Raw genomic sequence first — 26,303 nt, 5'->3', positions numbered from 1 at the left:
GATCCATTCGAGACCCCGGGTCTCAGTCCCATAGGTGTCACGCACTTTGCCCAGCCCACCTCCCTGTCCCCACGCCCACCCTGACACTTCCATTGCACAGATGGGAAAACTGAGGCCTGAGCTCTGTCCAGCAGGACCTTCTGATTCCCAGAGGGTGGAGGGTGTTGACTGAAGGGATGAGTTTCTGGGCCCTCAGGAGGAAGGGCTGTGGACTCTGAACCTCAGTTCTCTAGGCTTCCTCCTAGTTCACCTGGGGAAGGATCCCCCTCCTCCCCTTGCCTCCTCCCTGTGCTCCGCTGTGGTAGGTAGGGGCTAGGCAGATCTTTCAGCCTTCACAGCCAGCCCAGGAAGGCGGCCATTATCACAAAGGGAAACATGTAGAGCTCAGTGAGTTTCAGTCTTGCCCAAGGTCATAACCACTGATTGGAGCGGGTCAGTTTGCCTCTCTTGAGAAGGGGGAGGAAGAGCAGAGAACAGAGAGGACAAGAGAGGAGAGGGGAAGAGGGTGAGGAAGGGAAAGGGGAGTGACGGGCTCTGGTGTCCTGAGCCCAGTTCTCACAGTTCCCAGCCCAGGCCTAGAGCTGAGGTCTCCCTGGTTGGCTTCCCTCCCCCTTCCCAGAAAGGACAGACCCCAGCCTTGGTCCCAGGCATGAGGCATGGTGGGAGGGGACGAGGGTTTCAGTGGGGTGTGGCCTCTGGGGAGGGGCTGGGGAGGGACTGTTTGTTCCGGGATGGCCCAAGGTTCGGGGATGGCTTTATGGTGCCATCTGGAAGATGTGGCACGGGCGGGCCTAGCTGGCACAGGGCCAGGGCAGGGAAGGGGGCGGGGGGACACAGTAGGGAGCTGCCCCCCAGCTGTTGCCTGACCCAGAGAGGAGGGTGGAGGCCCCTGGTGAGCCTGAGCCCAGCATAGTCTGACAAAGATTCCGTGAAGGATCTGTGAACTGCCCAAGGCGACCCCTGGCCAGGTAATGACATTGGAGCCCCTGTGCCACCCACACACCCACCTCTCGGCCACACAGGCGCAGGGCACCCATAGCAAGCCTGGAACTGGAGGACTTGGCCCAGATGCTCGGGAACCTGGGGCCAGGGTCTCTACCTCCGTAGGGCCCAGTGGATCAGAGGGAGAAAGAGCTGAGACTATTTGTGAACACGGTCTCTGGGTCTCAGTGTTTTCATGTGGCGGGGCAGGGGGCGGGCATTCTCTACAGAGGGTCCGTGGGAGGCCCCAGGGAGCCCCTGTCTGAGAAAACGCATCACATGTCCGGAGAGCATAATTACTGAATAGCAGAGAGGACCCTGTAAGCGGGATCAGTCCTTAGGTCCTCAGTGAGGAGTTTCTTTGGTCTTCCTAAGGGCCTCAGAGACAAGGTCTCCCGCAGTAGGACTTGCAGAAAGAGACAATTTGGGGGCACTAACACCCCGAGGCAGCTTTCTCCATGGAGAAGTGTGCTCAGGGCTTAGGGCTCTGCCCTTGACACTGAAAGTTACTTCTCTCCTATGGCAAGTGGAGGGGTAGGGCAGGCCCCCTTCCAAGCCCGATGAGAGGCCAGGAGAGTGTGCCTGGGGATGTGAGGATCCAAGTGGATGGAGGCCCTGTCTCTTCTGTCAGGCATCCACCATTCAACTACACACATGGGACCCAACCCACTAGAGAGGACCGCTTAGGGGACCCACTGGGATCAGTCTTGGGCCTCTCACATTTGCTAGGTCTCTAGACCCCGCAGCGACTCTGAACACCTCTGTATGGATGTAGGACCTCCTACCCATACCCCCCCGTGATTCTTTTTGTCCCTTCTCCAGGCTTGGGCCAGTCCCTGGGCTGAGGGTCCTAGCACCTGTCACTTGCCCTGGGCCCTTCCAGCGGGAGCTGTGTTCTATCACCTGCCTCTCAAGGGTCTACAGGCTTTGGATTCTGGGCCACTTTGCTGAGGGCTACCCATATATATCACACACACTTACTGAGTGCCAACTGTGTGCCTGGTGCTCCTTGACCACCTGGTTAGCCACTATCTACCACCTTTCCCTGGTTTATCTTCTTGGAACTTAGCGGAACCTGGTAAGACCTTCTTTAGGTTTTGGTTTGTGTGATGCTGTCTCTCCCCATCAGAATGTCAGCTCTTGGGGACAGGGACTGGATCTGGCTTGTCCATGGCTATCTCCAGTTTAGGTCCCTGCTGAGCAGGGGAGTGGGGAGGCCCTGCACTTCCCCTCTGATGGACATCATAGGCTGGTGTTCTGTGTTTTTAAAAGTAACTCCACTCTCCCTCTCTTCCACTTGAACAAATCTGGGGAAGGGGGTTCTGTTACTGGCAACCCCAACAGGATCAGAGAATGTGCTCTGGGCTCCTTACCAGAAAATTGAAGGGTGGGGGTGAGGATAGAGGGCCCCACAGGGGGCTTTTTTTTTTTTTTTTCATATTTAAAGATTTTATTTATTTATTTGACAGAGAGAGAGATCACAAGTAGGCAGAGAGGCAGGCAGAGAGAGAGGAGGAAGCAGGCTCCCTGCAGAGCAGAGAGCCCGATGCGGGGCTCGATCCCAGAACCCTGAGATCCTGACCTGAGCCGAAGGCAGCGGCTTAATCCACTGAGCCACCCAGGCGCCCCCCACAGGGGGCTTTATTAAGGCACAGAGATGGAAGAGTGTAGGGCATTCATAGGGAAGATAGTGCTAGTTGCCTCCCTAATATCCACTCTTTCCTTTCTTACTAATGGGATCCCAAATTTCCTGGATAGAATATTGCCAACATTCCTTGCAGATGGAAAGAATAATCAACGAAGTTCTGGCTAATGGGATATACATAAAGTTGTTAGGCAGGGATTCCAGGACAGTTCCTTAGAAAGGGGACTGATTCAGTCTTCCCTCCTTTCTGCCTGGAACTGGGATGCTATGGCTGGAGCTGTGGTGGCTACATTGTGACCATGAAGAGGTTTTGAGGATGGAAGCCAGACCTGTAATTGCCTTTGGACTTTACACTTAAAGAGAGAAAATAAATCCCTCTCTTGTTGAAGCCACTGGTCTTTCAAGACTATGTTATTTGCAGCAGAATGCAATTCCTAAATCACTTAAAAGGGTCTGTGAATAACTCCTTCTTTGCCATCTCCTTCATCTCGATGGTCTTGGGTGACCATTTTCCTTAAGGAGGTCTTTGAGAAGCAAAGCTGATGAAGGGAAGGGGAAAAGGGCCTAGATGTGGAGGCAATCCTGGGAGGAGATCAGGAGGTACCCAGGAGAGAGGTCCTCTAGTGATGAGCCATTTCTGGGAGTATCCAGGGAGGCTGGAGTCCGAAGGGACCTTAATCTCAGCTCTCATCCACTGTTCTCCTCAACAGTAAATGTGCAGATAACCGTATGACATCCAGATCGCATACAAATCTCCAGTAATACCACCCCATTCTGAAGACACAGAGCCAATATTTGAAAGTGCTCTAATATCCAGGAACTATGCGAGGGTCTCCCTTGATGCCTTAAGTCCTGCCCACTGGATCTAGAAGGGTCAGGACCATGGACTGAGGCCATGGCCAGCCCCGAGTGAGAGCAGCCAGGCCAGAGGCATTGCTCTGACCAGACCTGGGGATGACAGCAGATGCTCCTCGGCTGGTTAGGATAGGTCATTGAGGGCAGAGTGCTCAGGTGGACCCCGTGGCTCATGATCTTACATCGTGGGGGTGAAGAGACAGAGCCCAGGGACAGGAGACTGGTTCCATCAGTCCCATAGGCCTAAAGGTGGGGCAAGGTGAAATGCCAGAATCTACGTTTCACAAAACCACCACTGGCCTCTAGAATCCAACGAGCATCTGTGTCTTTTCCCCTTCTTTGGCTGTTCTCCTTTTTTGGAACGCTCTTTTCCCAGACATCACAAGGATCACTCCATTGGCTGCTTCACATCTTTCTTCAAACATCACCTTCTCGAGGAGATGGGGACCTCCCTGAGCTCCTGTCACTACCCTCTTCTGGGTCTCCAAAGCCCTTCGCGGCAGCCAGCACACCACACATTTCCCACTGTCCGGCCCCACAATGCCAGGTAATTGGGTCTGTATCCTCAGTACATAGGACGGGGCTGGCCTAAGGGAGGGAGAGCTTGATACTGATGTGTTAGCCGAATAAGAGAAGGAATGTCCAGCCTCACCAACAGTGTTTCCACAGATGGAGGGCATGCTGGAAACGTTTGAATGGCTCCTAGCGCAAAAGCGTCCTCCCGTGTGTCCTCTGTCCCCACGGACACAGTGGCCCCCCAGGGCAGGAGCTGCACAGCACAGAGCTCACTGATCCTTTGTGAGCCAAGACGCTCCCTTTTAAGGGCCGACAGAAAACAAAGCTGAGATTGTCTCTGCTGCTCTCCTCCTGGAGAAAACAAAATGGGCCCTTCCCCCTCTTGTATGACCGTGGCCTCTGTGGCTGTGAGGGTGTGCACCTGCCTCACTGGGTGCTTGTGTGGTCGTCCGGACTCAGCTTCTAGTCTGGTCGTTTCTTAGTGTGTGACTGTGGGAGTAAGCCTCAGTCTCCGGCCTCTTAAACGGGAATGATAATGGTGCTGATCCTGTCGGAATCCTGGCCCTTCCGGAGGGCAGGGGGTGGGGGGCTCGATTGGGAAGGCACACCAGGGAGCCTGCTGGGGGCCCTGGACATGTTCTAGACCTTGACCTGGGTGATGGTGGCGCAGGGTGTTGGTAGGAAGGAGTTCATCAAGCTGCACCTGTAAGTTTTGCGTTCTTGATGTATGTAAAGTATAGAACAGTAACAGGATAGCAGCGAGGCTGGAATAGAAAAATTAAAATAAAAACGTACCAGCAAGAACTGTAATAAGCACCAGCTATGATTATTACGTATGAACATGTGCACAGGGGGGTGAACTTCCTGACACGTGGGGCTGTGAGATTACGTGACCCTGAGGCCATGGTGGTTCGTCTGGCTAGGGACTACAGGAACAAGTGGGCACCTGTGTCAGTATGGGGGTGCACATGTGTGGTGTGTGTGTTCTGAATGAGGGGAGCACAGCAGTGCACACCTACGCCGGATTCTGTGCTTGTGAATCTGCCTTTGAACACACAGGCGGGGAGGCCTCTGTTCCTTGGACTCCAAATGCTGAGCCCGTGGGACTGGGATACAGCTGTGCTCCTCACTCTAGGTAGGTGGGAGCTGGCTGCCACAGAGTCTGCTCCCCCATACCCACCTCATGCAGGCGGAGGCAGGTGACTGAAGGCCTGGCCAAGGGCTCCTAGTCCCCCTTCCCTTCCCATAGCTGTAACTTTTCAAAGATGCAAATTCATCCCCACTTCATGCAAAAGAGTCCTGAGAGCCAAGGCTTCCTCCCCTGGGGCCCAACCACTGCCACTATGATTGGACCCCACCAGAGGCCTGGCTGCCTGGCTCAGGGACCTGAGCCAGCTGGAGTCTGTTCCTATGTCCCAGCCACTGACCATGGCTCTCCCTGCTGGCCCAGGTGTCCTGGAGACAGCCTGGGCTGGGAGTGGCCACAGGGTTGGTGGGACTCTGGGGAAGGCAGTGCCCTCTCTGACTGGGCTTGAAGGCTCTTTCTGGTCTGGTATTTGGAATGCTCTGGAATGGTCACTGTCCCCAAGTCAAGGCTGCTGGAGAGAGTCCTGGCTGTCCCAGACCCTCCTGTGTGCCATATTTATTGTGGGCCCCACTCGCAGGCCTTAGCTTCTCCAGTGGCCCACCAGCGCTCACTTTTCCCATCTCCCAGGTCCCATGTCCCCATAGCAACGGGCGTCTTCATCGGCTCTGGATAACACATGGGAAGGGGTTGCTGGGAGGGGCGCGATGCATACACAGACTGCCCTTCTGACCTGTCTGGGTAACTACTGCCCCCATCCGCAAGCCAAGGCTTTTGGGGGAAATGTGCTCAACTCTCAGGAAGCCGGGAGGTGTGGGAGGAGAGAGGTCAGTGAAGGAAGCAGATGTCCAGAGGATTTCTGCCCTGACACCAGCAACAGGCATGAGGAAGGGGTGCCAATGCCACTGTGGTGCCCACCTGTGGCCTGGCCTCCGGCCCTGGCCCTGGTACTGATATGGGCCCTTGAGGGCACCTGGAAGCAAACGTGTCAGCCCCACTGCCCCACCCTCGGAAGTGGTAAACCACAGTGGCCAAACCAGTTCCCAAGCGTAAGTTGCAGGCTGTCATTCTCCACCTCGGGCACACCTGTGACACCCTCTCCCTCCAGGAGCCCTGCCACCATCTGGGGTCTGAGCTGGGCTGGCCAGGGCAGTGTCCGCATCCAGAAACCAGCCCAGTCCCCTATAAGGTGGCCTCTCCTACACATTTGTTGGTTTTGCCACTCAACAAATGTGTATTGGGAGCCTACTGCCTGCAGGGCCGACGCGGTTCTTCCCCTTAGCGCCCCTTCATAGAGGGAATTAGGATCCCCTAGACTCCCTTCCAGAATGGTCCTTTCCTGAAACCCAGCTCCTGCCCCAACCCAAGAAACAGCCGCAAGGATTTGCTTGAAATGAGGGCAGTGGTGTGGGGAGAGACTCCCACTCCCGAGCAGGTTGTGAATTTTTTGGACTCTGCCTCTCAAATGCCCAGTGTCCCAGGCTCCTCTCCTCAGGTCATGAGAACAATGGCTTACTTCGTGTTGGACACTTACCATGTGCTCAACTTTTATGATGGGTTTCAATTCTCACACCGCCTCTGGAGCTGTCAGGACAGTGAGCTTCTGAGTGCGTAAGCTGAACCAGTCCCACCATGGAAACGTAGCAGAGCCTCTATTCGGAACGCAAGGTCATCTACCTGGAGTGGGGGGTTAGGGCCAACTCGCCCTGGAGGATTGGGAATCTGGAAAACATGCTTGCAGGGGGAGCCAGGCCTGGGCAGTGTCCATTCTTTCCCGACAGGGCCTGGGCTACAGGGCGCCCTCTGCTGGCCTTGGGCCTACCCTGCACGAGCTCTGAGGTGGCTGTACTCCCAGCGCCCCCGAGGGACGTGCTCTCCACACATGCCCCCGAGAAGGCATGGGTCAGATCTCAGGGGCAATCCTTCCCTGGCCCTTGCTGTCCCATTGCCCTCAAACTGTCTGGGGGGCCTCAGCTGCTCAGAAGCCCCAAGCAGTGACAGCCCAGTCTTTCAGGGATCTTGGAGGTCTCAGCTGCTGACCAGGGCCAGGTGGGGCCCCCATCCAGACACAGCCCCCATCTCCTTTCAGACTTCCCTTTCCCACAGTCTAGCAGGAGGAACTCCTAGAACTTGGCTCCAGGGCCCTAGACTGTTTTTGGAAGGCAGCTATGCTCACCACTATACCACCAACGCCCTAGACTGTCTTTGGGAGGACAGGACCACAGGAATGAAATTACAACCCACTGGGGTCCTAGCTTCCCTCCTCCAGGGCCCTGCCACCTGGCTCCCGGGTGAGACCACCCCCGGCCGGGACAGCAGGTAGCCAGCCCCTCATGCTCTCTACACCCACCTGCAGGAATGACCAGCAGAGAGGGCTGGGACAGAAGGGACTGCCAGGACAGGAGAGGTCAACTGCAGCCCTCAGTGCTCTGAGTCTGGGAGGGTCTTCTTGGTCAGATAAGAGCATCACAGGGGAGCTGGGGCCACAAGCAGACTTTGAGGGAGTGTGCTGACAGATGAGGTCAAACCTGGCGGCGCTCCTGGGATGGAGATCTCCTCTAGACCTGAAGCTCTAATTTCCACCTAATGATGACGACCCCACATCGTGTCCCCATCTCCCCAGTACAACAGACTTGCCTATCCGCCTGGCTGCCCCGTGCCTGCCACAGATGCAAATGGGCATCTCACACTGCACAGGTCTAGACCCGACCCCGGATTCTAACCCAAGAGCTGCTCCTCAGGCAGTCCTGTCTCGGGGAACAGCAACCCCTCCATCTTGCATGCCGCCCCCCTCCTGGCACTCTGCATCTTACCCACGGGCAAATACTCTGGCTCTGTTCCCCAAGTGTTCTGAGGATCTAACCACTGCTCCCCACCCCACTGACAGCACCCAGTCAATACTGCGTCTCCCCACTTCTCCCTTGTAACCTAGTGTCCTCTCTTTTAAAGGACATAGAATGTGTCCCTCTCCATGCTTACAATCCTCCAATGGCTCCTGTCTCTCCCAGAGTGAAAGTCGAAGTCAGGTCAATCACCTCAAGGCCGCACCTGACTTGATCCCGCCTCACCTCTCTGACCTCATTTTTTTTTTTTTAAAGATTTTATTTATTTGACAGAGATCACAAGTAGACAGAGAGGCAGGCAGAGACAGAGAGAGGAGGTAGCAGGCTCCCCGCTGAGCAGAGAGCCCGATGCGGGGCTCGATCCCAGGACCCTGGGATCATGACCTGAGCCGAAGGCAGAGGCTTTAAGCCACTGAGCCACCTAGGTGCCCCTCTCTGACCTCGTTTTAAGAAACATTTTATTTGAGAGAGAGAGAGAGTTCTCACGACCCTGAGATCATGATGAAACCAAGAGTCGGACACTTAACCAAGTGAGCCACCAGGTGCCCCTGACCTCTTTTCTTACTACTCTTCTTGCTCACTCTGCAACGGCCATGTTCCCACCTCAAGGCCTTTGCATTTGCTGTTCTCTCTGCCTGGAACCTTACTTCACATATTCGTGCATGTTAATGAAGGCTTCTCTGGCCTTCTCTAGCAATCCTCTCTCCCTCACCAGCACTCCCTGTCCTTTGCTTTCTCTCTCTCCACAGCACCCGCCACCTCATAACATATTACATCTGTGTTACTTGTCTGTCTTGTCTTGACCCTGACTACAGGGTAAGCTCCATGATAGGGACTTCCGTCTCATTTGGCCACGGTCCTATCTCTAGCACCTAGAATGGTGCCTGGCATACAAGTAATGCTCAATAAAAGGGTGATCACACAAAAGGCAAAGCGGCAAGGGCAGCAGAGCTCCCCTGAACAGTCACCAGGAAGGCCATTCTTCTTACCCCTCCAGATAACGTACACACGGCCATAGGAAGGAACAGTCCTGGGAGAGTCGCTGATCCCCTTTCAGGGTCTCAGTACATCACCCTCCCTCCCACCTTCCCATCCCTCTGTCCTTCAGGGTGAGCTCAAGTGCCACTTCCCCCCAGACACCCCTGGGCTAAATGGGGGCTGCTCACTGCATATGCCCACAGTACCTGCACTTCTGGTCTCATGAGTCATGACACTTAGGGATTACTTGTCCGTCAGTTGAGCACCAGGCTAGCCTGCCCTGGACTGTCTCGTGGTTGTGAGCATTAAATGAAGTAATTCACACACATAGTTTAATAGGACTTGGCCAAGAGCTGTCAACCAATATAACCACAATTACAGCGGCCACACCAGTATTTGTTGTTTGTGACACAAACACAGTACACTAGAAGTGATGTATAAGCCAGAAATCACAGTCTTGGATAATCCCCGGGAAACGCTGGGGAACCATGGCCCACATTCTGAAGATCACTGTTCCAAATGCTGAGGATGACTGTTCAGCTCCCTCAGACTCTAGTGGGCCTGGCTACATCTGGCTCCGTCCCACAGACCCCCCAGGTGCTGGCAATCCCTTTGGGCATCCTCTGCCATCTGTCCTGGGACCAGCAGTGTGGGCTCACCCGAGAGCTTATTAGGCATGCAGAGTCTTGCTCTCTTCCCCAAGATTTACTAAATCAGAAGTTGCATTTTAACACGTTCACATTTGAGAAGCACTGCCCCAGATCACAGCATCTCAGACTAAGGGCAAAAAAGGATATTGACCAACCCACTCTCCAAACCCAAGAGTTCCATAGAAGTCCTGGCTTTTACACATGGCCACGTTCATTTTCTCGAGAAGGCATCTGAGACCCCTGCTAACCTGTCAGAATCCATTCTTTGGACACCCTGACCCCCAACCTCAAACATGTTGTCCCGGCTCAGAGCAGCCTTGCCTGCTTCCTGCTGCACTCCCAGGAGCACCCTCCATGTCTGTTCTCTTGGCCGCCACAGGGCTGGACACCAGGTGGTGTCTGGGAAAGTGGCCGGGTCACAGCCAGCAGGTGAGGGAGGCACCCAGGTACAACCTGAGCTGGGGCAGGGAAGTGGCTAGAGGACCTGTTTGTTCTGCCAGGAGGGTTGGGCCTGGACCACTGCAACTGCCTCCCCTGCACCTCCACCCCTACCCCAGGCAAGAGAGCCCCCTCCCTGTCACCCAGCCCCCGTGGGAATGGCTTGAGCCAGGAGCTACCATCAAACCTGCTCCCACCTCCCTGGGCCTGGTGACTTCTTGACAGGTTACAGCCCCAAAGACAAACAGATTCTGCCAAGCAAATAAGTGTCCAGCAGTAGGGGTGTTGAGGAAGGCCTGGGAGTGGGTCTGAGCTGCCAGAAGACCCAGGTGACAGGGTGGGGGCCCCTCTCCTGCAGAGAACAAACAGCCCAGGGCACCTGGAAGGAAGCAGGATGCTGGTGTGCTGTCACAGCACTGGTTGGGGACTGGGGGGAGGGCACTCACCACAGGGGTCTCTGGGCCGGTCTCCCCCTCCCAGGGCCTCCGTTATTTGGCTAAAGGGAGGAACGGGAGTCCTGTATTTAGGCCCGTAGAACAGAAGCCAGTTCTCCCATGGTGTCTCAATTTCTTTCGTCAATCTGCAGCCACCGGTTCCCTAAGCTGCCTGCGGGGAGATGGCCTCCCCATCCTTTAGAACACACAGTTTTGCCAGCCAGGGTGAAGGCCCAATGGGGGGATGTGCAATTAAGCGAACTTCATGCCACCATCTGGGAGCCGAGGCCATGGGTCTCAACCTGTGTGACTCAAGCAACTCCCTCCCTCTCTGGTGTTTCTCTTCAACACAGGGGATTATGTGACTAAACAAATTTGAGTTCTGAGGTCTTAAATGTGCTACAGCCATGAAGAGGTGGGTCCAGGGAACCCACCATTTGCTGTCTTGCCAATTAGGTGCTTTTCATGCTGTCTGACCACCATGTAAGAACTGCGCTCCCCACCTGCCAGAGGCCCAGCTGGGGCCGGAAGAGGTAATTCCCCAACTCAGCCTTTTCTTCCCAGGAGGAAAGATGGCCGTGAAGCTCTGTATTCTGCCTGTGCAACTCCTCCACCTGGGCTATGGACCCGACACATGGTAAATGCCCAAACGATGTCTGCTGGCCAATCAGCATGAACCTGGCTGCTACTGCTTCTGTGCTGGGCATACCGAAGCGCTCAAGAGATGCACGGTACCCTGAGGACCTGAATATCCTTGGAAATAGTTTCCTCCCCTTTTTCGTCACTGAAGCCAGGAAGGGCAGCAGATCTAATTACAACCCCAGGATGAGTGTCCCAACCATAATGAACCTCAGGGTCCCAGGTTCCGCATTTGCAAAAGGAAGACTCAGGAACCAAAGAGTGCACATCACAGACTCACTGCGGGGGCAAGCAGACACACAGGTGCTTGAGGGCACAATAAAACTCACTGAAACACATGAAAATAGTTTTTTGTGTGCGTGTGTGTTAATTTAATCATACAAATATTCATTTATACAGTAAGGAAAAACCTCCCCATCTTCATCTCCTCCCAGGCACCATGAGGCCCCACCACAAACACCCACCCAGCTTGCTTGCTACACACCACTGTCCAGGTGGACGGGGCAGCCAGAGCTGCTCCAACATTCACCCAAGGAAATGAAGGAAAGGCAAGGCAGGGTGGGTTGGGGAAATCAGCTTGCATTTCTGAGCCCTAGCAACCCCACCATCCTCTCCTGCTGGGGCTCCGATTGAATTTGGGGATCCCATCTTGGCCACCTCAAGCCACATGAGCTGTCTTGGTGAGCTTCTATGATGAGCTTAAAATTACAGACAATCCTTACTGGGGGAGAGAAGGCTGTTTCTTGTAGAAAAATACACCGAATTCAACTGCCCCCGTGGCAAAAAGAAAAAAAAGGCATGCACGCGTACACACATCCACACACACCTCATTCCATGCACACGATAGGTTCTTCCCAGCCCTGAGCCCCTCTGTCTCCCTCACTGGGCCCAGGCCCCTAAGGATGCCATCTGCCTCCTCTCATGGGTGCCAGACACTGGTGGTCCTGCCTAGAGGCAGCCTGCCCTTTGGGGAAGAGTCCGAGAGGAGGAGAGCCTACTGTGGCTGAGAGGGTCGCTTCTACCACCACACTAGGAGGGAGAAGAGAGGGGCTCCGGGCACTGCTCAGAACTCAAACCAGTGAGAGGAGACAGAATGAATGGTACAGGCAGCCCCCAGGCCCGGGGAGGGGAGCGAGGAACCCCTGACTCCTAACGCACCACTTGTGTTTGCTCTGCCCTCTGCAAGGAGCTCCCCTCTCCAACGTGCACAGAAACGCTTTGCTCTTGGGAGGGGAGTCAACGTGCTTGGGACAGTCACGTTGCCTACAAGCAATAGGAGGAGCAGGATGCCTCTGGCAGAGCCGGACTCACTAATGGTGACCTATGAAAGCCTCTGCTGAACAAAGGCAGGCAGCCCCTCCTGGGCAATGGGCAAGGTGCACCAGGTGCAGGGCAGACGAGGAAGTCAGGAAACTCCCACGATGTATAGCGATGTATAGCCTCCCACGATCCTGCCAGCAACAACTGGAGATGTGCTGTTTTGAGGGCTGGGCGTGTGTGGGCTCCAGGGTGGCCATGTCCCAGGAGGTTGGCACCAATAGTAGTGGCAATCTGGGCCTAACAGGGCCCTCAGACACAAAGTCATGGTGAGCCCCTGGCTTGAGCCAGTGATGGTCTGGACGCCCAATGGGGACTCCCCTCTGTTCTGCTCAGGAATGGGGCACGCATGTGCACTGAAAACGGCTGCTCCAGTGTGAGTCTTAGTCCTATCCCAGCCCCAGCTGCCAGACCTTCTCGGGGGGTTGGCTCCACCCTCCCCCAGCACGTTTCCAGTGGACCAAAGTGTATCCCCCCTTTATTTTTTGAGAGGTGGGGAGGTGAAGGAGGAATTTCATACAAGCTTTTCTCCCATAATCAAGCTTTTAAAAACAACAGTCTGAGAAGAGGATGAGGAGGAACAAACAACACACATTTTTGGAACTCAGACACCCAGACAGAGACAGACGGGCAGGCAGACCCTCACCCACACCCAGGCCATATGACCCCTTGCAGCCGCTCATCACCTGGCCTCCCCGCTGGTCTCACACCCCCAAGATGGGTGGAGGTGTGGGAACAGGCCGGTGACCTGGCAACCGCACCCTAGATCCACATCCCCAGCTAGCAAACCAACCAAGACTCAAGGGAAGGAGGGGGTGAGAAGAAAGAGAAGAGGAACTTTGCATATTCTTGTATCTTTGGCAGACAGCTGTTCTAGCCTGGTTCAAGCTTCCCATGGAGAGGTCCACAGCTCAACTTGCTTGCAATCCACAGGATGCTGGTGGGGCCACGTGCCCAAGCGGGCAGCTAGCCAAGCAGCGCCTGCTCCAGCTGGGCTGCCCCTCGCCCACAGCCGCCCACTAGCCAAGCATCCTGCTCAGGGTCGGGAGGCTCTCCTTTCATCACACTGCGGTCTCCAAAATCACACAATCAGTAACTGCGGCCCCTCCCCATGGCCAACTCCCTGCTTGGGGCTGTATTTCCATACCTTAACAGCTCAGCCTCCACTAACAGGCTGCGAAAATACCGCAAAGGACAAGGGGCGGGAAACACAGGGAAGGGAGTTGTGTCGCAACAGAGAAGCCTGGACACCTTTCCACCTGCCAGCTGCACACTTGCTGGTGAGCTGCACCAACACCCATGTGCAAGCACGTGGCACACGCATGTTACGTAGCCCGGAGGCACTGTTCCCAGAGTGAACGGGGAGCCGCTGTGTATGAAGAATCCAAAAGAGCAGTAAGCGTGATGGCATTCCTCTCTGCCAAGAGAAACGTGGAAGAAAAGCAATCTGAGTTGTCGTAAGTGTGTGCAGAAGGACACCTCTCGGCCTCAGAAACTTCCATGTCGCCCAAGATCTGTATTCAAGGCTTCCTCTGCGGGCCATACAGGGAAGTTTGGTCTTCAGAGAGGTTCTGATGGTAGCAAGCCACAGGGGTTGACGGATACAAATGTCCAAGGTGTAAATCAACAGAAGATTAAAGACAAAAGAAGAGGAAAAGGGTGATAATTCATTGGCTGATGCCATTACAGACAAATGGGGTCCAAGACTGCTAGAGTCGGGTGGCACAGGAGAGGCCCTCCTGCGGCACGGGCCTGCAGAGTTCCCCAACATGCCACATCAGCTGGTAACCTGAATCGCCTCCAGAGCAAACAGCTATTCTAGAAAGGGTATGTTATCCCTTATTGAAAGAAAAAAACGGAAAGTGGGGAAAGGGGAAAAAATTAACATGTGCTCAAAACTACAACCTGTCTGTAGGCAAAATAATTTTTGTTTAAAAAGATGGCTTTTTTCCCCCATTTGAAACTTTTTTTTCCTTCCCGAGTGACCTAATGACTTGTTAGACTGACGCCTAATACACAAAACCCAAGGCGGCTGCATGGGTTTCTTCTTAGTAGCCTCAACACCATTCCGCGATTCAGCACTCACACATGCATACTGAGTTTACTCAAAACTAGTCTGTTCTGCTTCTTCTTCTTCTTCTTCCAGGATGGGGGGGACGGTCAGAGCCAGGGGTCCATGCGGTGTGGTCTGCAATCCAGAGGAACCCCCTGCCCTCCCCCCCCACCCCAAAGTCAGGCCTTCTGTCTTTTGTTAATTTTTCTTCTTGCCGATGCCCGTTTAAGACTGGCCGAAGGGGTAAGGCCCGTGGAGCCCCTGGAAGAGAGTGAACACAGTCAGTGATGGTAAAAAAGGCAGGTACAACTTGACAATCAAACCAAGTAGAAGAATATATGGTCCCCAGTGAGCCAGAAGGAAGCCCCACGGCACAGACAAAGCCCGAGGGTTGTCCTTGCCATGCAAAACCTCAAGAGGCAACTCTCAGCGCTGCCAGTTGCTAAGCAGTCCCACTCCATCACGCCGTCCGGACAGAGGGGAGGAGGTGGAGGGGGACAGTACTCATCTTTCAAGAGCTGCATCAGCACCAACTTTGCCTTCCTGCTAGACAACAAGTTCTCAACCTCTCTGCTAAAGATCCCCATCCACCATTTTACGCACCTTAACCTCAGATGTAGGCTACTTCTGGCTAATAACCCTTATACCAACAATAAGACTGCCGCAGAAATGGTAACTGTCATTGAGCACCTAGATAACAGGCATGGTACTCAGAGCTTCGCATACATTGTCTTTAAACCTCACCCCATAGGGGCGCCTGGGTGGCTCAGTGGGTTAAAGCCTCTGCCTTCAGCTCAGGTCATGATCTCAGGATCCTGGGATCAAGCCCCAAATTGGGCTCTCTGCTCAGCGGTGAGCCTGCTTCCCTTCCTCTCTTTCTCTGCCTGCCTCTCTGCCTACTTGTGATCTCTGTCAAATAAATAAAGATCTTTAAAAAAAAACACAAAAAAACCCCTCACCCCATAGCCAGGTAAGGATTCCCACACTCCTTTATTATTATTATTTTTAAAGATTTTATTTATTTGACAGAGAGAGATCACAAGTAGGCAGAAGGCAGGCAGAGAGAGAGTGGGAAGGAGGCTCCCCACTGAGCAGAGAGCCCAATGCGGGGCTGATCCCAGGACCCTGAAATCATGACCTGAGCCAAAGGCAGAGAGGCTCAACCCACTGAGCCACCCAGGTGCCCCTCCCACACTCCTTTAATTCATGTCCATCTGACTGCAGAGACTAAAAGACCTGCTCCAAGTCATATGGGTAGGAAAATGGAAGAACCAAGGTTCAAACCCAAGTCTGATTTTTTCAATTAGCAATAATCGCTCCTCAAATAAACCTCATTGGCTACGATACTGCCACTGCACAAAACTTCTAGTCTGATTTTTGTTCTCTCACATTGCCTCTCCCCGTCACATGATAATAAGGTTTATTTTCAATTCTCAGAGGTATTTTCGGTGCCACTTGTCTGGGTGAAAAAGGCTTCATAGTCTCACTTCTCCCTTATGTTCAGAATGAGACAACAAGATGTGCCAACACCAAAGGCAGTGGCATGAACTTGCTGGAGAATGACCTGTGTATCCTTGCACCTTCCCACCCTGCTTCAGGAGTGTGCTCCTTGGAAAGATCCAGACAATGCCAGGACCTAGGAGGCCAGAAGTTAACAGGTGACCAGCCGCCCTAGTGTCCTACACCCTTGAGTGGCTTACAAGCAGCGGGGCCCTTGGACCAAAGGGACCAAAAGGGTACCAAGAATAGGTGTCTCAGCCGTAACCATGATAAATGACCGGAGGGCATTTGCTAATGCTTGAAAACTACCTTAAGAATCCTGAATCTAGGGGTGCCTGGGTGGCTCAGTGGGTTAAAGCCTCTGCCTTCGGCTCAGGTCATGATCCCAGCATCCTGGGATCAAGCCCCACATTGAGCCCCACATCAGGCTCTCTGCTTGGCAGGGAGCCTGCTTCCCCACCTCTCTCTGCCTGCTTGTGATCTCTGTCAAAGAAATAAATAAAATCTTAAAAAAAAAAAAAAAAAAAGAAGAAGAATCCCGAATCTAGGCATAATTAGAATAAGAAGGTACAAGAATGACGGAGATGAAATTTCCCATTAGCTTGATGGGATGCAGGCAGTGAGAATTTGTCTTTTAAAAAAAAAAAAAAAAAAAGACACATTTCTTTGTGGAGGGAAAACAGTGCTTGGCTGCAGGGTCGCCAGTGATTAGAATCTTTTTCAGTATGACTTTGTTTTGTTTGCCTCCATCTCCCCAGCATCTAGCATGATGCCTAGCCCAACAGGCACCCAATGAACTTTTGTTGAATTAGTAACTAAAAGAGGACAGGTGTTTCCCAGCCTACTACCTGGAGGGATAGACACCTCCGAGTCACAGGAATATTGGCCCTTCCAAAACCAAGTGTTGAGATAGCTGCTTAGGCCTGGGGACACAAGTGTCTGGGGGTCATGCCACCATCTGGTCAAAGGCTCCTAGGTCCCTGGTCTCAGGGGAGGCAGGATTCTCTGGAGGTGGTCAGGCTAGAGATGCAAGACCCTCCCATTCCCACTGCAGCAGGATGTAGTTGGAGCAGAACTGAGAGGTGATCTGGGTTCTACTCCCAGCTCTGCACCAGCTCACCAAGTGACCTTGGGTAAGGTCCCTTTCCCTAAGAGGAGCTCAGGTTCCACTCTAAATCTTCCCAAGATTTAAAGTTCTAGGAGTCAGAGGCACCTGGGTGGCTCAGTTGTTAAACGTCTGCCTTTGTCTTAGGTCATGACCCCTTAGGCTCCTGGGATGGAGCCCTGCATCAGGCTCCCTGCTTCTCCCTCTCCCACTCCCCCTGCTTATGTTTCCTCTCTCACTGTATCTCTGTAAAATAAATAAAATATTTTTAAAAAATTTAAAAGTCCTAGGAATCAATACAGTGCATGGCTCAGAAGGCTGAAAAACAGGCCTCCAAGAAAGAATACCTCCTCTTTTGGTCATGCTTAGGCCAGAGGTCAAATTTGCTAAGAATAGGGATCATGAGATTAAAGTTTCTGTAGTGTTTTCAGGGGAAGGCACTGAAATCGCTTTTGATTTTTTTCCTCCCCCAGATCAAGCCTCAAAAGACCAGAAGTATGTTCCTAGCTGCTTGGTGGTTATCGCCAAAGAAATCCTGACCGGGCGAATCTGGAGGAGGGGCAGGCCAATACGAATGGAGCATCAACAACATGCCAGGTGCTGGGGCACTTTAACTTATTCTTTGTAATTCTCACAAAGATCCACTGAAACTAGCCAAAATCTCCAAACTCAGAGAGAGAACCCACTCAAGCGCACAGAACTGGTAAGAGCAGTGGTGTTTAAAATGACCCCATGTCTGCCAGTCCCCAAGTGAACTACGCCTCTAGCAGAGAAGCTAAGGCTGGAGCCATCTCAGCGGCCATGTACCACCCGATTAACAAAGGTGGGCTGGGGGAGTGAAGAGCTCTCTGTCTCCATTCTGCAGGGCCTAGTCAGAAGTCACATGTACCAGAAACAGAAAGTGTAGAAGCTTAAAACAAACTGCGCTCTGTAGTTCCCAGCACTTGTTCATTCAGAACAATCCAAGGAAAGCAATAAAGGCCTAGAATTCCCACAAGAGTTGGAACCAATACTATGCTTAAAGGTCTCTGTGCAGGAAAAAAATGCAGAGACAAAAGAAAACCCAAAAAACAAACAGCATTTGTTTTCTATGGAATATTTCCCCCTTAAATTTAACTTTTTTCCAGACCAAAGTTCCCTACACTTCATGTGGGCCTTTATAATGCAAGTAACAGCCTTATGACTTGTCTGGAGTGCTTGGAGAAGGGAGTTCATGACTTTGCCAAGGAGCAAAGTCATTTCATATTTCACATTTGCACATTTCCATTTTACAGTAAATAAAAGGGGTCCTCTGCAACTGGTAGAGAGAGGAATAAAAGCATGTGAGCATTTTCAGATTTCCACGTCAGTGCTCTGGCCTTTGGACATTCAGTGAGGTATGTAACTAGCTCAGATTATGGATTTGTTGATCCTCTAACTTAGTGGCTGAGGTTCTGCGCCTTTGGGGGTGGGGGGAATGCTACCTAATTCTCTTTCACCCAGAGAATGGCATATTGGAAATTGTTGATGTTCTACTGGTGCAGAAAGGTGGCTTGAGAACAAACTATTCCCACCCACCAACCCCGCCAAATTAACTACCATCACTTCGAGGAAATGAGAGGGAGCCAATTCTATTTCAAAACGACTTTATCATCTAGACTCCCCACATGCAGGATTATAGGTGTTACAAATGGATCACAGAACACAGGCAACGCAATACCAGCTGTGGAGGAAAAGCCTGGCAGAGATTCCAAGAACAGCCTGTCCAGAGCGTCCTATGGCAGGAGGCCAAGCAGGAAGTGCCTTTCCTAACTGTGGGATGGAGGTATACTGGACATGGGAGGCCCATCCACATTTCAGGTTCCACTGGAGTTCCAAGACCCAGTGTAACAGGTTCTGGTGGTTGATGTCTCCAACCCCAGCCTAAAAGCGGGGTTTGGCAATAATGTCTATTCTCTTCTGGGGCCTAGCAACTCTTCAAGCTCTATCCATAGGAGAAGTAAAGGTCAAGTATTTTAACTAACTTGGTATCACATGATACCTCTCCTAAAACAGTTGTGCCTCTTCTAATAAGGAAAACAGGGATAGAGGGGCGCCTGGGTGGCTCAGTGGGTTAAGCTGCTGCCTTCGGCTCAGGTCATGATCTCAGGGTCCTGGGATCGAGTCCCACATCGGGCTCTCTGCTCAGTGGAGAGCCTGCTTCCCTTCCTCTCTCTCTGCCTGCCTCTCTTGTGATTTCTCTCTGTCAAATAAATAAATAAATAAAAATCTTTAAAACAGGGATAGAGGCATCAGGTGGTAGTTACCACAGAGCCCTGGATTAAACTGGCTCAAGTGAAAATGGAGGCCGGCCAGAGGCATGACTGCAAATCTCAGGAGTCTGATGCAGAAGGCTGCCCTTCTTTCTGTGAGGAATCACTTCTCACCACCTAGGGACTGGCAGCAAGGCTGGCTTTATCCATGCTAATAGAGGGTATGAATAATCAAACCCTGAAAAGAAGTCCTGTATCTGACTCCGGGTCTAAAGGCCAGCTCCCCAGCGCCTACCTGAGCTGCATAGTTTACAAGGCTTTCAATGGCTGCATCTGCTAGGGGACAAGAAAGTGTTCCTGGCAAAGGAGAGACAGCCTTTAGGTCCACGGGGACTGAGGTGTTGCCCGTGTGCTCAGCCTTCCCTAAGCTTTTCACTCAATGGCTGTCGTAGCAGTGAGCCCTGGGACCCAAGTTCTACTTGGCTACATGGCAGGCAAGCCCTCTCTTAAGAGCACGGAAACGCCAAACCCACCAGCTAAGACAGAGATGCCTCTCCGTTTTTGGTGTCTGGGAAAAGGACCTTGGCCTCAAGCCGGCTGAATCATCACAGTAGTTGGGCCAGGTCCTGAGCTGCACTTCCACAATGGAGAAATGACTGAGAGCCATCATTTGGCTAATATTCTCAAATATTTTAAAATACTTTCAGAAGACATTTATAGACATAAAGCATAAGTTCAGTCCCATTCACCACAACCTCCTAGAAAGACAACTTAAGATCCAGTACTTGTGATTCTGTTCTCAAGCAAACCTAAAAATAATCTTGCTCTGATTTTTCATAACAGTATAGCTGACCCTGGGGACCAGCAGAGTCACTCCCAGCCAGTGATCTGGTTATCACTGATCTGAGTGCGCACTTGCAAAAGTTCTCTTAAAATTAAAGAGAAATCATGGTAACTTTTCCAAAAGACTACTAAAACTATCACTAGAGAAAACACTCACTATAGGCTAAAGTGTTTTTAAAAAGACAGGACACTAGTTCGGTTTCGGCTGGAATATTTTTTTAAAGTTCTTCCATCAGTTTTCAATGGCAGGACGCACAGGGCTACCAGGAGAGCAAGATGCCCTTGAAGAGGGTTTGGAAGCTGCTTCTGCCGATTCTTGATGCCTTGCATCCAGTAAGCCGCAAGTGTCAGTAACACGAACGAGTGGATGACAGTGAACGTCTCTGCCCTGGTGAGCCATCTGTTTTTTAACATTTAATGTTCCGGCGGGGGGGGGGGGGGGGTGCTGAAAAGCCTATTGAAACAAGGGTGTCTTACAAGGGCTTTTGGGGCTATGCTTTTTCTATCTGAAAGCTAGTTGTTTAGATAAAGCACCACAACATGGAGACTTTCACATATCTGTCTTTATTTTGCTCTCCTTTGTGATCTAAATAAATAAAAGGGTTCACACATGTTAACAGAAAGACAGGAGGGTATGCAGCAGGGCAAGCGAAGTAACACCCTCTCTGTGTATACTGATGGCAGCATCAGACACCACCACCGGGCCCTCTCCTCCTCACTTCCTGTGCCAGTCCTGGACAGCGCTGCGTCCACCTAGTGCTGCTTTTGTACCACTACGTACACTGAATGCAAACACAGAAGAATACAGGGTTTAGTACTAAGTTCTGTCCTGATCATGTACTGCAAACACGGTGTGGGGGGCCCTGCTCACATGGCTGGCTCCACTGACCCAGCCCTCAACAATCCTGTTAGTTTTTCATTAATGAGAAGTCCCATCAGGTCTCTACCAGAGTCACCAGCAGAGCGATGATGAGGGCTGTCTCAAGAATATTCAAACCATGACCCTTCCTTCCATGGCTGCTGACCGCTCAAGGCGGCTTCCAACTCGAAGCGCAGGGCCACGCGAGTGGGACAAGAACTGCAGCAGACGCTTTCACTATGGTGTTCTAGCCCATCATGGGACAGTCCTCAAAAATTTCAAAGACATATTTTATGCACTGGTTAAGGATGAGTATGAGAACCAGCCAAGGGAAAGAAAAGAAACCTATTTTTATGCACGAGGGCAAATCACAGGGCAGGTCCGTTCACAGTCTTCTTTCTGTCTGTGCCAAACTGCTCCAAAGCTTGACCCAATCATAAAGTGTGTGCATTTATTTTCAAAAAGACCTGCAAAACCACTTTTTATACTTACCTCTGTAACACAGTTTTTTCCTCTTGCTCTTAACTAACTTCTACAGTCCTGCTGGGGACCTTGTCATCTATCCATTCGTCCTCCCTCTATCCATCCATCCAATCCTTCATCATGCAGCCCTCATTCTCCCTCCATCACCCATGTTTCCATCCTCCCTCCAGTCTTCCTCCCATCCATCCAGAGCTCCCCACGGCCAAAGGCAACTCCCAGAGCATTCACCTACCCTGTGGTAAATGAAGAATATCACCATAAAGAATAAAACATGAACATCATTGTGAATGAAAACCGATTATTTAAAGGAGGATACTGGGGCTGGGTTGGACTTTCCCTTTCAGTAAAGACTTCAGAAAAAGTTATCTGCAATTTGGAATTCTAGCTCCCAAATCCCATGTGTGAGCAAGCATGCTAGAATCCAGGTGGGAGGTGGGCATACAGAGCTCTCTCTCGGCCATCCCCCGGGGGAGAGATGCTTCCTAAAAAGAAAGAAAGACCTGATGAGAGTCTCCCTGGGAAGGCTACCCAGCAGGAGAGCAGCTTATCCAAGCTCCTAGCCCTGTCACCACCGGTGCAGGCTGCACAGTGCAGGTTCTGCTGAAGCACTGGGTGAGGCTGTTGGTCCCATTTCCTCTTAGAATGTCCATCTGAACTCCTGTAACCTTCCATCAATTACCCCTGCCTTACAAGCCACTGTGTTCTCTCTCCTCTCATACAATCACTCACAAAATCACCCCTGACCAACCCCCCCCGCCCCCCGCGCCAAATGTCTGGCTGATTAAGGTAGGAGAATAAATGGAACTCCCCTTGGTCTCATATTTGCCTTCATCTTGCCCTGCTGAAGAGCACTGTTGTCACTCTGCTTCCTTCCACTTAAACACTGGCTCTCCTGTGCTTGGCTTTCAAAGGTCTTCCTTCAAAATTCACTCCACCCCCTTTAAGCACACTGAACTCCATGTTCCCATGAGGGAGATGAGGGACATGAGGCCAGTGTCCCGTGAACACACCCTGCCTGTGGATGCCTCTGGGCCTTCCTACGTGTGGTTATTCTTCCCTCCAATTCAGTTTGAACCTATCATCTGCCAAGGTACCACTGCCTTCTCTGTCCAAATTCATAAGAACACTTACTTAAAAGTCAAATGGAACTCAACATACTCCTTTACTGGCTGTTAGTCTTTCCTATGAGCTAGTCACATGTACGTGTCAGACAGGAAATTCTTTGAAGATAAGGATTAGCATGTCGAGCACCTAGAAGGCCTCACTTATTAACTCAATAATATCAAAGCTATCTCTGTATAAAGCAGAGTTTAAACTGGCCTTTGGGCAATGAAATCACAGCAAAAAGCCCAAGACCCACAAGCTTGCAAGTGGATGTGTCTGCAGCTTTGGAAAATGTCTCCCTTGCAGTTGAGCTCTAAGGAAGACCACGTTTCTGCCCTGAGGTCCAACAGCTCCCAGCTCGTAACCTTGCGTTCCGTACCTGTCCTGCCTGAACCCAGCTAGACAGACTTACTGAGAACAACTTATCTGAAACCTGAGCATCTATACAAATTCTCACACTTCTGCATTTCACTTATCTGTTTGAACCTGTAATTTCACTAGTTCGACTCTGAAAACTTCCATTAAAAATTAAAATGTGAAATTCAGAGCCTAGGAAAGAAAACGCACCCTTACTAAGCAAAATAAAATATTCTGGCAATCCTGGCAACACTGGCCCAGGTTTCAGCTAGAGGACTGCCCAGCGTTAAACCAGTCTAAAACAATGCTCAGAGCCCCAAAGCAAATAAAATGGAGCTGAACAGCTTTGAAGGTGTTGAGGTACAAAAGGGAGAGTTCCTGGAGATACTTTTTATTCTCAGTCAGACAGTAATGTTACAAACAACAAAAGACATTTTCTAAGGCTCACAGTGTTTGCTTAATTTATTTTTAAAATGCACACATGACCCATGCCAATGCAAACACCAAAAAAGGTGGGAGGACTTTCCTGGCTCCTCTGGGTTTTCAAAAGAGAGTCATGGTAATATCATTAAACCAGAGTTTCCTGACAATCCCCTTCTGGTACAGAACGTTCTAATCGGCCAGCAAACGGGGCAGGTTCCTCTGTTCTGCACTGCTTCCTCCCTGGTCACAAATTCTTCTGGAGCTCCTAAAGATGAACGAGGAAGTCTCTACAACCTGATGAAAAGTGTATAAACCTCAGGGAACAACCAACAGACTTTGCTTCTGCCAGCAAACCTCATCCAAGTGTGGCCTAGAAGAACATTAGACTCACACTGGGTCCCTGGGTTCCAGCCCATCATGCTCCACCCCTAATTTGCAATGTGAATGTGAGCAAGTCACTTACAACTTCTGTATTATTCTGTCAGATGAAGACTATAACAACAGAAGTCATGAGACCGTTATGAACTGAGAACAGGTACAGTAAATGTGCTTTGAGTAACATAAAGTGGTTTGTTTACATGCTGGACAGACAGTATTGAGCCCAGTCCGGTCTTTGCACCTCTTCTCTACCTACATCAATGGCTCACAAGTAGGGTGATTTTGTCACCTCCTTGCCCAGGCGATAGTTGACAACGTCTGGAGATACTCTTGGTTGTTACGCTTGGGCTTGGGGAGGTACTATGCCACATACTGGGTAAAGGCCAGGATACCACTAAACATCTTATGATGCATTTAGACATCCCCCCACTCCCTGCCTCAAGACACACCTGGCCTAGCGTCAACAGTCTTAGTACTCTGGCTGAGAAACCCTGCTCTACACTCATCACTTAGTGGACTGCAGCCAGTTTCACAGCATTAGATATAATCCATATGTCACAATTCCGCAATTTATATCTCCACCCAGACCTCTCTCCTGAACTCTATATGCAACTTGGAGTACAACAGCGCACTTGACATCTCCATTTGGATATTTAAAGAAATCCCCAGTGTGTCCCCAAAATGGAAGTCCTGCCCTCTCCCCACTTTTTTTTTTTTTTTTTAAGATTTTGTCTGAGATAGAGAGCGGAGAGTAAGAGAGAGAAACAGACTCCCTGCTAAGCAGAAAGCCCAGTGAGGGGCTCGATTCCAGGCCCTAAGATCATGACCTGAGGCAAAGGCAGGCGCTCAAATGACTGAGCCACCCAGGCGCTCCCTCTCCCCACTTCTACCATAGCTTTTTCCCTCTCCACTGATGGCAATTCCGTCCTTGTAGTTGCTCAGGCCAAAAACCTTGGTGTCAACTTCACTCCAGTCTCACTTACATACTGCTTCCAAAGGCAGGGGCTTTATCCGTTACCTCTCTGCTCAAAAGCCTTCAATGGTTTCCTATGCCCTCAAAGCAGAAGTCCAAAGTTTTAGAAGGGCCCACAAGGCCCTCCATGATCTGGTTTCCATCCTCTAACTTCATCTTTCTCTACTCTCCTCCTCCTCCACTCTGTTCCTTAAACAAACCAGGTAAACCTCAACCTCAGGGTTTGTAATGGCTGTCCCTCCGCCTAAAATTCGCTTTCTCTAGACAGCTTTCGCAGAAATAAAATCTGACTTTAAAGGGGATAAGGTAGCCCCTGAGTATGTTCTAGTCTGAAATCTTAAGCATGTTCAAAGAGAGATTTTAGTTCACTCCAGAAAAGTAAAACTTTCGAGACCATATCTTTTGACCATAATAAAGGAATACAGACAGATTTTGTGACTTTGAGAGATATAGGTGTTGCTGTCACAAGAGTGACTTAACGGAAATTTCAGTGTCAACAAAAATCTAAACCAAAAAAAAAAAAAAAAAGAACTATGGAGGTTCTAGGGACTCTTCCCATGGGAGGCTAGAGAGAAAGACTGGTTTCTATAGTTGCCACAGAAGCTTGTGAAGGGCGGGGCTTTAGTAGTAGAGAAGTCACATAGTATTTAGTCAACAACTGGCTTGATCCTCCTGTGAAATGCAGCACTATTATCATAGAAAGCGCTCTCTCCTTAGCCCTCAGCTGTTAGGTCAGCTGGTAAGAATATGAACTTGAACACTATTTATGACTGAGAAGCAATGTAGTACACTGTTAAGAGAGCAGGTTCAGGGGTTAACAACACTCACTTTTGTTCATATCCTAGTTTTTACCATTTCTTAGCTGCATGACCTTGAGCAAATCACAGAACTGGTGTGTGTACTTCCTGCCACAGCAACTACAAAGGAGGGAAGAGAGCAGCCGCTGCGCCCCATGCTGCTGCGTGCACTAAACTTGCATCAGACACTGAGCCTGCTCCCTCTAAGGAGCAAATGCTGGGAGCGGGGAGGAAGGGAGGTCACTGGCATTTGTGTAATAAACTTTGCACAAGTACTTGGCTCCTTAAACTATGTATATTGATAATTTTAACAATAAAAATTAAATGTAAAAAGTTCACAGAACAGTGCATGGACACAGTAAGTGCTCAATAAATGGTAGTTTGATAGTTCTGATTACTGCATTCGGACTCTGCGTGGGGGTCCTGTGCTTCTGCTAGCCAGCTCTTGCGACAAGAAAACAAGAGCTGGAGAAAATATCAAGTGACCCAAGTTTTCCTTCTAGTTTCTCTTTGAACCTTCTTTGAACCTTGCATGAAAGGGTCAGCATCTGAGAGCAAAAATTCAAGTCTCAGGGTAGTGGGAAGGTCATGCTGTCTTCTAGCTCCTCATACAACCAACTGGCCCAGTTACAGACACCAATCACCCACCTTCTGGTCAAATTCAGGGCTCTCCGAACTGAGCAAATATTGAACCCAATTCCATTATGTCACCCCAAACTCACCCCTTGTCGTTATATTAACCTGACTGACTACTTCAAAGTAGATAATAAGATCCACTAGCCATTATATCCTCAGGCCCACAGAGCCAAGGATCTAT

The 26,303-nt window shown here is 51.0% G+C and overlaps 1 protein-coding gene and 1 pseudogene across 2 annotated transcripts in view; both read right to left on the bottom strand.

The window, feature by feature from the left end:
• Positions 1-11,742: 11,742 nt before the first annotated feature.
• ILRUN (inflammation and lipid regulator with UBA-like and NBR1-like domains) overlaps positions 11,743-26,303 on the bottom strand; it is a 91,436-nt gene continuing 76,875 nt past the window's right edge. For both annotated transcript variants that reach the window (XM_046005052.1, XM_046005051.1), the window contains one exon: positions 11,743-14,694. In XM_046005052.1, the coding sequence (XP_045861008.1) occupies positions 14,659-14,694 (36 nt within the window). In that variant the 3' untranslated portion in view covers positions 11,743-14,658. The remainder of the gene's footprint in view (positions 14,695-26,303) is intronic.
• Positions 15,647-15,797, bottom strand: LOC123942838 (annotated as a pseudogene).

The sequence above is a fragment of the Meles meles genome, chromosome 5 (genome assembly GCF_922984935.1).
Source record: "Meles meles chromosome 5, mMelMel3.1 paternal haplotype, whole genome shotgun sequence".
In the NCBI taxonomy this organism is placed as follows: domain Eukaryota; kingdom Metazoa; phylum Chordata; class Mammalia; order Carnivora; family Mustelidae; genus Meles; species Meles meles.
This window is presented reverse-complemented; position numbering and strand designations above follow the sequence as displayed.